General features: G+C 44.3%; 1 protein-coding gene across 6 annotated transcripts in view; it reads right to left on the bottom strand.

Annotated features, from left to right (window-relative positions):
• nme7 (NME/NM23 family member 7) overlaps positions 1–13,374 on the bottom strand; it is a 142,385-nt gene that overhangs the window by 51,027 nt on the left and 77,984 nt on the right. For all 6 annotated transcript variants that reach the window (XM_031822294.1, XM_031822291.1, XM_031822290.1 and 3 more), the window contains one exon: positions 1,787–1,851. In XM_031822294.1, the coding sequence (XP_031678154.1) occupies positions 1,787–1,851 (65 nt within the window). The remainder of the gene's footprint in view (positions 1–1,786; positions 1,852–13,374) is intronic.

The following is a 13,374-nucleotide window of genomic DNA, read 5'->3' as shown; positions in this document are numbered from 1 at the left end:
CTCACAGAAAAACCCAGCCATTTTTCCAGCCAAAGAGAGGAGTCACAAAAAGCACAAATAGAGATAAAATGAATCACTAACTTTTGATGATCTTCATCAGATGACACTCATAGGACTTCATGTTACACAATACATGTATGTTTTGTTCGATAAAGTGCATATTTATATTAAAAAAATCTCATTTTACATTGGCGCGTTACGTTCAGTAGTTCTAAAACATGCGCCGATTGTGCAGAGAGCCACATGAATTCACAGAAATACTCATTATAAATGTTGATGAAAATTCAAGTGTTATGCATGGAACTTTAGATACACTTCTCTTAATGCACACGCTGTGTCAGATTTAGAAAAAGCATAATCTGAAAACGGCGCTCAGAGCCCAAACTAGCCAAAATAAATATCTGCCATGTTGCGCAGTCAACATTAGTCAGAAATAGCATTATAAATATTCACTTACCTTTGATGATCTTCATCAGAATGCACTCCCAGGAATTGCAGTTCCACAATAAATATTTGTTTTGTTCGATCATGTCCATCATTTATGTTGATTTATGTCCAAACAGCTTATTTTGTTAGGGAGTTTGGTAAACAAATCCAAACGCGCGTTCGGTAAACAAATCCAAACGCACGTTCAGGTCCAGTCGGACAAAAAGTTATATTACAGGTCGAAGAAACTTGTCAAACTAAGTATAGAATCAATCTTTAGGATGTTTTTATCATAAATGTTCATAATAATAATAATAATTCCATTGTCTGTAGAAAAGCAATGGAACGCAGGTCACTAATCATGTGAAATGCACGCGACCAGGACCTGGCTCTCTGCCAGACCACTGACTCAAAGAGCTCTCATCCGGTCCCACTTCACAGTAGAAGCCTGAAACAACGTTCTAAAGACGGTTGACATCTAGTGGAAGCCTTAGGAAGTGCAACTTGACCCATATTCCACTGTGTATTCGATAGGGCTGAGTTCAAAAACTACAGACCACAGATTTCCCACTTCCTGGTTGGATTCTTTCTCAGGGTTTTGCCTGCCATATGGAGTTCTGTTATACTCACAGACATCATTCAAACCATTTTAGAGTGTTTTCTATCCAATACTAATAATAATATATTAGCATCTGGGACTGAGGAGGAGGCAGTTTACTCTGGGCATGCTTTTCATCCAAAAGTGAAAATGCTGCCCCCTATCCCAAAGAAGTTAACGGCATCATCATCACCCATGGTTCTAAACAGGTTAACACCATCATCATCATCACCCGTGGGTCTAAACAGGTTAACACCATCATCATCATCACCCGTGGGTCTAAACAGGTTAACACCATCATCATCATCACCCGTGGGTCTAAACAGGTTAACACCATCATCATCACCACCCGTGGGTCTAAACAGGTTAACACCATCATGATCATCACCCGTGGGTCTAAACAGGTTAACACCATCATCATCATCACCCGTGGGTCTAAACAGGTTAACACCATCATCATCATCACCCATGGGTCTAAACAGGTTAACACCATCATCATCATCACCCGTGGGTCTAAACAGGTTAACACCATCATCATCACCACCCGTGGGTCTAAACAGGTTAACACCATCATCATCACCACCCGTGGGTCTAAACAGGTTAACACCATCATCATCACCACCCGTGGGTCTAAACAGGTTAACACCATCATCATCACCACCCGTGGGTCTAAACAGGTTAACACCATCATCATCACCACCCGTGGGTCCCCGTGGCATGGCACAGATTTGACTATGATGACTGACTATGTAGGCTACTTACCATCTGCAGGGCTGAGATCTCAAAACCTGCTGCTGAGATGGAGTGGAGGATCTTTCCTGTCAGGGCTGTAGAGAGAGAGAGAGACAGAGAGAGAGAGGAAGTCCATGACATAACAGGCTCGTAACAGGCTCAGTATGGAAAGCAGATATGGTCCTGGATGTGTTCAGGACAGCTCTGTCAGGGGAAGGTCCACTAGTCAGACGGTAGACTGACAGTAGGCTACGGACAGACCCCCTTCAACATTATAGCTTCAGTTATCAGACAGCCCTTACAAAAACCGGGGTTGTGACCCATCTGCCTATTGTCCTGAATCCAGACCCCAGCTAACAGATCTCCAATAATCAACGGGCCACAAAATGCAATGAGTATCAAATCAGCTGTGTTTGCTAGGGACGGGGGGAAATAATGAGCCCTCTCTGGTCCCCGAGGACTGGAGTTGCCCATCCCTATAAGGTGGGGAGGTCTGTTGAATGCTCAGTCTGCTCTGCTCTCACCATGATTGGCCAATGGACTTGGGCAAATTCTCAGCTCACTGGACAAAAAGCTGCAGATGACCTTATGCCTGTTAACTCTTATGGGGATGACCTGAATACCCCTCGGACTTTAAATATCGTATGGGGCTTGGGCTAATAAAAAAAAAAATGTATCTCTCCAGAAATAAGTCTCTCACTGTTGCCTCCTGTTACAGCTTGCGGTTGTGCCCTGGACACCAAATGTGAACTGATTGCCCCCCATCTATCTTCAGAGTTCGTACTGTTAGGTTACCTAAACTGGGATATGCTTAACACCCCAGCAGTCCTACAATCTAAGTTAGATGCCCTCAATCTCACACAAATTATCAAGGAAACCACCAGGTTACAACCCTAAATCCGTAAACATGGGCACCCTCATAGACATTATTATTAACCAACTTGCCCTCAAAATACACCTTTGCTGTTTTCAATCAGGATCACTGCCTCATTGCCTGCATCCGCTATGGGTCCGCGGTCAAACGACCACCCCTCATCACTGTCAAACTCTCCCTAAAACACTTCAGTGAGCAGGCCTTTCTAATCGACCTGGCCCGGGTATCCTGGAAGGATATTGACCTCATCCCGTCAGTCGAGGATGCCTGGTCATTCTTTAAAAGTAATTTCCTTACCATCTTAAATAAGCCTGCCCCATTAAAAAAATGTAGAACCAGGAATAGATGTAGCTCTTGGTTCACTCCAGACCTGACTGCCCTTGACCAGCACAAAAACATCCGTGGCGGACTGCAATAACATCGAATAGTCCCCACGATATGCAGCTGTTCAGGGAAATCAGGAACCAAAACACACAGTCAGTCAGGAAAGCAAAGGCTAGCTTTTCAAACAGAAATATGCATCCTGTAGCTCTAACTCCAAAAGGTTCTGGGACACTGTAAAGTCCATGAAGAACAAGAGCACCTCCTCCCAGCTGCCCACTGCACTGAGGCTAGGAACACGGTCACCACCAGCTTCTCCTTCACCCAAATCCAGATAGCAGATGTTCTGAAAGAGCTGCAAAACCTGGACCCGAACAAATCAGCTGGGCTAGACAATCTGGACCCTCTCTTTCTAAAATTATCCGCCGCCATTGTTGCAACCCCTGTTACCAATCTGTTGATTACCAATCTATAGACCCAAACTGCTACAGACATATATATATCCTACCCTGCCTTTCTAAGGTCTTTGAAAGTCAAGTTAACAAACAGATCACTGACCATTTCCAATCCCACCGTACCTTCTCTGCTTTGCAATCTGGTTTCCGAGCTGGTCATGGGTGCACCTCAGCCACGCTCAAGGTCCTAAACGATATCATAACCGCCATCGATAAGAGACATTACTGTGCAGCCGTATTCATTGACCTGGCCAAGGCTTTCGACTCTGTCAATCACCACATTCTTATCAGCAGACTCAACAGCCTTGGTTTCTCAAATGACTGCCTCGCCTGGTTCATCAACTACTTCTCAGACAGAGTTCAGTGTGTCAAATCGGAGGGCCTGTTGTCCAGACCTCTGGCAGTCTCTATGGAGGTGCCACAGGGTTCAATTCTCGGGCCGACTCGCTTCTCTGCATACATCAATGATGTCGCTCTTGCTGCTGGTGATTCTCTGATCCACCTCTACGCAGACGACACCATTCTGTATACTTCTGGCCCTTCTTTGGACGCTGTGTTAACAAACCTCCAGACGAGCTTCAATGCCTCCAACTGCTCTTAAATGCAAGTAAAATTAAATGCATGCTCTTCAACCGATCGCTGCCCACACCTGCCCGCCCGTCCAGCATCACTACTCTGGACAGTTCTGACTTAGAATACGACAAGTCAGAACCGAATACGACAAATACCTAGGTTTCTGGTTGGATTGTAAATTCTCCTTCCAGACTCACAATCATCTCCAATCCAAAGTTAAATCTAGAATCGGCTTCCTATTTTGCAACAAAGCATCCTTCAGTCATGCTGCCAAACATACCATCGTAAAACTGACTATCCTACCGATCCTTGACTTCAGGGATGTCATTTACAAAATAGCCTCTAACACTCTACTCAGCAAATTGGATGCAGTCTATCACGGTGCCATCCGTTTTGTCACCAAAGTCCCGTATACTACCCACCACTGTGACCTGTATGCTCTCGTTGGCTGGTCCTCGCTTCATATTCGCCACCAAACCCACTGGCTCCAGGTCATCTATAAGTCGCTAGGTAAAGCCTTATCTCAGCTCACTGGTCACCATAGCAGCACCCACCCGTAGCACGCACTCCAGCAGGTATATTTCACTGGCCCATCTGTAAATATCCCATCCAGCTACTTCATCCCCATACTGTTATTTATTTTTCTTCTTTGCACCCCAGTATCTCTACTTGCACATTAATCTTCTGCACATCTATCACTCCAGTGTATAATTGCTATATTGTAATAATTTCGCCACTATGGCCTATATATTCCCTCACCTCCCTTATACTACCTCATTTACACACACTGTATATAGACTTTTTCTATTATATTATTGACTGTACGCTTGTTTATTCCATGTGTAACTCTGTGCTGTTGTTTGTGTCGCACTGCTTTGCTTTATCTTGGCCAGGTCACAGTTGTAAATGAGAACTTGTTCTCAACTCGCCTACCTGGTTAAATAAATGTGTTCTCAACTCGCCTACCTGGTTAAATAAAGGTGTTCTCAACTCACCTACCTGGTTAAATAAAGGTGTTCTCAACTAGCCTACCTGGTAAAATAAAGGTGTTCTCAACTAGCCTACCTGGTTAAATAAAGGTGTTCTCAACTAGCCTACCTGGTTAAATAAAGGTGTTCTCAACTAGCCTACCTGGTTAAATAAAGGTGTTCTCAACTAGCCTACCTGGTTAAATAAAGGTGTTCTCAACTAGCCTACCTGGTTAAATAAAGGTGTTCTCAACTAGCCTACCTGGTTAAATAAAGGTGTTCTCAACTAGCCTACCTGGTTAAATAAAGGTGTTCTCAACTAGCCTACCTGGTTAAATAAAGGTGAAATAAAATAAAATAAAATAAAAAGACTGTTAAATAAATAAATAAAAACTACTCTATCACCCCGACTAGCCCTCACTTCTGTCATCATGAAGTGCTTTGAGAGACTAGTTAAGGATCATATCACCTCCACCTTACCGGCCACCCTAGTCCCACTTCAGTTTGCATACAGCCCCAAATAGGTCCAACGACGCCATCACACTGCACACGGCCCTATCCCATCTGGACAAGAAGAATACCTATGTAAGAATGCTGTTCAATGACTACAGCTCAGCATTCAACACCACCAAACTCATCATTAAGCTCGTGCAACTGGGTCCTGGACTTTCTGACGAGCAAGTTGGTGAGGTAGGAAACAACATCTCCACCCCGCTGATCCTCAACACCGGGGACCCACAAGGGTGCGTTCTCATACATGCCTCCAACTCAATCATCAAGTTTGCGGACAACACTACAGTGGTAGGCTTGATTACCAACAACGACAAGACGGCCTACAGGGAGGAGGTGAGAGCCCTCGGAGTGTGGTGTCAGGAAAATAACCTCACACTCAACGTCAACAAAACAAAGGAGATGATCGTGGACTTCAGGAAACAGCAGAGAAAGCACCCCCCCTTCCACATCGACGGGACAATAGTGGAGAGGGTAGTAAGTTAAGTTCCTCGGCGTACACATCACGGACAAACTGAATTGGTCCACCCACACAGACAGCGTGGTGAAGAAGGCGCAGCAGCGCCTCTTCAACCTCAGGAGGCTGAAGAAATTTGGCTTGTCACCGAAAACACTCACAAACTTCTACAGATGCACAATCGAGAGCATCCTGGCGGGCTGTATCACCGCCTGGTACGGCAACTGCTCCGCCCACAACTGTAAGGCTCTCCAGAGGGTAGTGAGGTCTGCACAACGCATCACCGGGGGCAAACGACCTGCCCTCCGTGACACCTACAGCACCCGATGTCACAGGAAGGCCATAAAGATCAACAAGGACAACAACCACCCGAGCCACTGCCTGTTCACCCCGCTATCATCCAGAAGGCGAGGTCAGTACAGGTGAATCAAAGCTGGGACCGAGAGACTGAAAAACAGCTTTTATCTCAAGGCCATCAGACTGTTAAACAGCTATCACTAACACTGAGTGGCTGCTGCCAACATACTGACTCAAATCTCTGTCTCAAGGCCATCAGACTGTTAAACAGCCATCACTAACATTAAGTGGCTGCTGCCAACATACTGACTCAAATCTCTGTCTCAAGGCCATCAGACTGTTAAACAGCCATCACTAACATTAAGTGGCTGCTGCCAACATACTGACTCAAATCTCTGTCTCAAGGCCATCAGACTGTTAAACAGCCACCACTAACATTGAGTGGCTGCTGCCAACATACTGACTCAAATCTCTGTCTCAAGGCCATCAGACTGTTAAACAGCCATCACTAACATTGAGTGGCTGCTGCCAACATACTGACTCAAATCTCTGTCTCAAGGCCATCAGACTGTTAAACAGCCACCACTAACATTGAGTGGCTGCTGCCAACATACTGACTCATCTCTCTGTCTCAAGGCCATCAGACTGTTAAACAGCCACCACTAACATTGAGTGGCTGCTGCCAACATACTGACTCATCTCTCTGTCTCAAGGCCATCAGACTGTTAAACAGCCATCACTAACATTGAGTGGCTGCTGCCAACATACTGACTCAAATCTCTGTCTCAAGGCCATCAGACTGTTAAACAGCCACCACTAACATTGAGTGGCTGCTGCCAACATACTGACTCATCTCTCTGTCTCAAGGCCATCAGACTGTTAAACAGCCATCACTAACATTGAGTGGCTGCTGCCAACATACTGACTCAAATCTCTGTCTCAAGGCCATCAGACTGTTAAACAGCCATCACTAACATTGAGTGGCTGCTGCCAACATACTGACTCAAATCTCTGTCTCAAGGCCATCAGACTGTTAAACAGCCACCACTAACATTGAGTGGCTGCTGCCAACATACTGACTCATCTCTCTGTCTCAAGGCCATCAGACTGTTAACCAGCCACCACTAACATTGAGTGGCTGCTGCCAACATACTGACTCATCTCTCTGTCTCAAGGCCATCAGACTGTTAAACAGCCATCACTAACATTGAGTGGCTGCTGCCAACATACTGACTCATCTCTCTGTCTCAAGGCCATCAGACTGTTAAACAGCCACCACTAACACTGAGTGGCTGCTGCCAACATACTGACTCAAATCTCTGTCTCAAGGCCATCAGACTGTTAACCAGCCACCACTAACATTGAGTGGCTGCTGCCAACATACTGACTCAAATCTCTGTCTCAAGGCCATCAGACTGTTAAACAGCCATCACTAACATTGAGTGGCTGCTGCCAACATACTGACTCAAATCTCTGTCTCAAGGCCATCAGACTGTTAAACAGCCATCACTAACATTGAGTGGCTGCTGCCAACATACTGACTCAAATCTCTATCTCAAGGCCATCAGACTGTTAAACAGCCACCACTAACATTGAGTGGCTGCTGCCAACATACTGACTCATCTCTCTGTCTCAAGGCCATCAGACTGTTAAACAGCCATCACTAACATTGAGTGGCTGCTGCCAACATACTGACTCATCTCTCTGTCTCAAGGCCATCAGACTGTTAAACAGCTAACATTGAGTGGCTGCTGCCAACATACTGACTCATCTCTCTGTCTCAAGGCCATCAGACTGTTAAACAGCTAACATTGAGTGGCTGCTGCCAACATACTGACTCATCTCTCTGTCTCAAGGCCATCAGACTGTTAAACAGCTATCACTAACACTGAGTGGCTGCTGCCAACATACTGACTCAAATCTCTGTCTCAAGGCCATCAGACTGTTAAACAGCTATCACTAACATTGAGTGGCTGCTGCCAACATACTGACTCATCTCTCTATCTCAAGGCCATCAGACTGTTAACCAGCTATCACTAACATTGAGTGGCTGCTGCCAACACACTGACTCATCTCTCTGTCTCAAGGCCATCAGACTGTTAACCAGCTATCACTAACATTGAGTGGCTGCTGCCAACATACTGACTCAAATCTCTAGCCACTATAATAATAAAACACTGGATGTAATAAATGTATCACTAGTGACTTTAAACAATGCTACTTTATATAATGTTTACATACCCTACATTACTCATCTCATATGTATATACTGTACTCTACTTGTGTGTAAGGTAGTTGTTGTGAAATTGTTAGGTTAGATTACTTGTTGGTTATTACTGCACTGTCGGAACTAGAAGCACAAGCATTTCGCTACACTCGCATTAACATCTGCTAACCATGTGTATGTGACCAATAACATCTGCTAACCATGTGTATGTGACCAATAACATCTGCTAACCATGTGTATGTGACCAATAACATCTGCTAACCATGTGTATGTGACCAATAACATCTGTTAACCATGTGTATGTGACCAATAACATCTGCTAACCATGTGTATGTGACCAATAACATCTGCTAACCATGTGTATGTGACCAATAACATCTTCTAACCATGTGTATGTGACCAATAACATCTGCTAACCATGTGTTTGTGACCATTAACATCTGCTAACCTGAACTGAACTAACCTCCTGCCAAATATATGACAATATTAGAGACACATATTTCCCTCAGATTACACAGATCCACAAATCAATTTTGATAAACTCCCATATCTACTGGGTGAAATAACAGTGTGCCATAACAGCAGCAATATTTGTGACCTGTTGCCACGAGAAAAGGTCAACCAGTGAAGAACAAACACCATTGTAAATACAACCCATAATTATGCTTCTTCATTTTCCCTTTTGCACATCGTTGCAACATTGTATATTTATTTTATTTTTATTTCACCTTTATTTAACCAGGTAGGCTAGTTGAGAACACCTTTATTTAACCAGGTAGGCTAGTTGAGAACACCTTTATTTAACCAGGTAGGCTAGTTGAGAACACCTTTATTTAACCAGGTAGGCTAGTTGAGAACACCTTTATTTAACCAGGTAGGCTAGTTGAGAACACCTTTATTTAACCAGGTAGGCTAGTTGAGAACACCTTTATTTAACCAGGTAGGCTAGTTGAGAACACCTTTATTTAACCAGGTAGGCTAGTTGAGAACACCTTTATTTAACCAGGTAGGCTAGTTGAGAACACCTTTATTTAACCAGGTAGGCTAGTTGAGAACACCTTTATTTAACCAGGTAGGCTAGTTGAGAACAAGTTCTCATTTACAACTGCGACCTGGCCAAGATAAAGTGTAGCAATTCGACACATACAGCAACACAGAGTTACACATGGAGTAAACAAAACATACAGTTTCATATAGACATATGACATTTGAAATGTCTTTATTCTTTTGGAACGTCTGTGAGTGTAATGTTTACTGTTCATGATCTACTTCAATAAGTCCTTGAATTGAGTGAATGTGAGAGTGAGAGAGAGAGACAGAGAGGCTGTGCTCACTCTGCTCCAGAGGAGAGGTAGAGACAGAGCTGCATTTCCTATTGCACTGTGACAAATACTCAGACCTGAGAGAATATTTCTTTCCCAAAATAATTCAATACAAATAATTTGAAACTATAAAAGATGAAGAAAATATCAAATATTTATTGGGTGAAAAGCCAAAATGTGTAGTTTTGGCAGCCAAATATGTGTCCTCCTGCCACAACCTGAGGGACAGCCAGTGAAAAGTGCAAAGTAGTCGATAATATTTCCCATCTTGTTTTGTTTTGTCTTTCATACCAGGTCATGTGTCTTCTCAATCATGTTGACACTGGTCTACTACCAGGTCATGTGTCTTCTCAGTCATGTTGACACTGGTCCACTACCAGGTCATGTGTCTTCTCAGTCATGTTGACACTGGTCCACTACCAGGTCATGTGTCTTCTCAGTCATGTTGACACTGGTCTACTACCAGGTCATGTGTCTTCTCAGTCATGTTGACACTGGTCCACTACCAGGTCATGTGTCTTCTCAGTCATGTTGACACTGGTCCACTACCAGGTCATGTGTCTTCTCAGTCATGTTGACACTGGTCCACTACCAGGTCATGTGTCTTCTCAGTCATGTTGACACTGGTCCACTACCAGGTCATGTGTCTTCTCAGTCATGTTGACACTGGTCCACTACCAGGTCATGTGTCTTCTCAGTCATGTTGACACTGGTCCACTACCAGGTCATGTGTCTTCTCAGTCATGTTGACACTGGTCCACTACCAGGTCATGTGTCTTCTCAGTCATGTTGACACTGGTCCACTACCAGGTCATGTGTCTTCTCAGTCATGTTGACACTGGTCTACTACCAGGTCATGTGTCTTCTCAGTCATGTTGACACTGGTCCACTACCAGGTCATGTGTCTTCTCAGTCATGTTGACACTGGTCCACTACCAGGTCATGTGTCTTCTCAGTCATGTTGACACTGGTCCACTACCAGGTCATGTGTCTTCTCAGTCATGTTGACACTGGTCTACTACCAGGTCATGTGTCTTCTCAGTCATGTTGACACTGGTCCACTACCAGGTCATGTGTCTTCTCAGTCATGTTGACACTGGTCCACTACCAGGTCATGTGTCTTCTCAGTCATGTTGACACTGGTCCACTACCAGGTCATGTGTCTTCTCAGTCATGTTGACACTGGTCTACTACCAGGTCATGTGTCTTCTCAGTCATGTTGACACTGGTCCACTACCAGGTCATGTGTCTTCCCAGTCATGTTGACACTGGTCTACTACCAGGTCATGTGTCTTCTCAGTCATGTTGACACTGGTCCACTACCAGGTCATGTGTCTTCTCAGTCATGTTGACACTGGTCTACTACCAGGTCATGTGTCTTCTCAGTCATGTTGACACTGGTCTACTACCAGGTCATGTGTCTTCTCAGTCATGTTGACACTGGTCCACTACCAGGTCATGTGTCTTCTCAGTCATGTTGACACTGGTCCACTACCAGGTCATGTGTCTTCTCAGTCATGTTGACACTGGTCCACTACCAGGTCATGTGTCTTCTCAGTCATGTTGACACTGGTCCACTACCATTGCTTTAATGTATTGTTGTTCTCATTAATATTGTTGTTGTTGTAGTTGTTGTTAATGGTAATCCCATGTCCACTACTACTATTATTATTGTTGTTGGTCCCACCATTTAGTTATATATATATTTAATTTTCCGATATGTATACTTTGACAATGTCAATAATGAACTTGCCATGTCAATAAAGTCAATTGAATTGACTTGAGAGAAAGACAGAGAGAGACAGAGAGAGAGAGAGACAAACAGACAGACAGACAGACAGACACAGAGCGAGAGAGTCAGAGACAGAGACAGAGACAGACAGAGAGAGAGACAGAGAGAGAGTCAGAGACAGAGAGAGAGACAGAGAGAGACAGAGAGAGACAGAGAAAGAGAGAGACAAACAGACAGAGACAGAGACAGAGAGAGACAGACAGACAGAGAGAGAGAGAGACAGAGAGAGACAGAGAGAGAGACAGAGAGAGAGACAGAGACAGAGAGACAGAGAGAGAGAGAGACAAACCGAGAGAGACAAACAGACAGAGACAGACAGAGAGACAGACAGACAGACAAACAGACAGAGACGGACAGAGAGACAGACAGACAAACAGAGAGACAGACAGAGAGACAGACAGACAGAGAGACAGACAGACAGAGAGACAGAGAGACAGAGACAGAGACAGATGATTGTTTCTATGACTTTATACATCTCCTTTTTATAGGAACTACAGCAATTCAATCTGTTACTGAATGAATACCTAATGTAAGGAACAAAGACAACACACAATGTCCATATGAGCTAATCAATCTGGATTCCTTCATCCAATTAGTCGGCAGGGTAGCCTAGTGGTTAGAGCGTTGGACTAGTAACCGAAAGGTTGCTAGTTCGAATCCCCGAGCTGACAAGGTACAAATCTGTCGTTCTGCCCCTGAACAGGCAGTTAACCCACTGTTCCTAGGCCGTCATTGAAAATAAGAATTTGTTCTTAACTGACTTGCCTGGTTAAATAAAGGTAAAAGAAAAAAATACCAAAAATAGTCATTGAATAGCAGCGCATAATGTAATTTCTGGACAATCTGGATTCCTTAATCCAATTAGTCATTGAATAGCAGCACATACAATGTAATATCTGGTCAGGATTTTCTGCATGAAACACAGTTGTTTGGTCTTTACACTTCCAACATATTACTAAACAACCTGATAGGAAACAGTAAGAGCTGAGCACACGGTGACGACAGACAGGTGCCATTTCAAAACCTATTTCTCTGTTGGCTGTAGCGGCCAGCAAAAGACTGCTATACACGGCTAGCTGGTCACGCCTCGGTTATCAGTGTTATTACACCTTGTCCTCTGAGCTCTCTCTCCCCGAGCAGCACACCACCTGTCTGCCTCCAACAGAACAGGCCCCCCATCTCCTCACATCATCTCCCTGCCCACCTCCACAATCCCCCAATCCCAACTGGCACTGTTGCTAGGAGATCAGGTTCTGGGTGCCTAGCAACAGATGTTTCTCTATTCCAGTCATGACTGAGCAAATTTTTTGTCACGAATCACCTCCCATTGGTTGAAGATTGTAGACAGATGAAGCCTCCCCTAAACGGACCCTTCACAAAGCCCTGCCCCCCTTGGTTACTGTTGCAACCTTGGACAACATTCCCCCAGGATGATGTAAAAACTATGTTTCTAATACACAATGAAATCAAACACTGACTACACTTTGCAAACCCCCCCCCCCCCAAAAAAAACTCTAGGTTATGTTGTGGTGGGACTGTCGATTACAATTGCTTCATGGGAACCTGGTCAAATTATTTTTTTTGTAGTGCAACTAGCCACTGATCTTTATAATTGGCTGCTGAGGCCTTATAAAATACAGACTAGAGACACGCCCTGTGTTCCATTGACTGAACCCTTCAAGACCAGACTGGATGACTTACTACTCTGGATGCATCTGAAATGGAACAATATTCCCTATATAGGAACCCTATGGGCCCCGGTCAAAAGTAGTGCACTACATAGGGAATAGGTTGCCATTTGGGATGCGGACTCTGAGTCCGG

The sequence above is a fragment of the Oncorhynchus kisutch genome, linkage group LG4, assembly GCF_002021735.2.
Source record: "Oncorhynchus kisutch isolate 150728-3 linkage group LG4, Okis_V2, whole genome shotgun sequence".
NCBI classification, from domain to species: Eukaryota; Metazoa; Chordata; class Actinopteri; order Salmoniformes; family Salmonidae; genus Oncorhynchus; species Oncorhynchus kisutch.
Note: the sequence above shows the minus strand (reverse complement) of the source record. Positions and strands in the feature narration are given on the sequence as shown.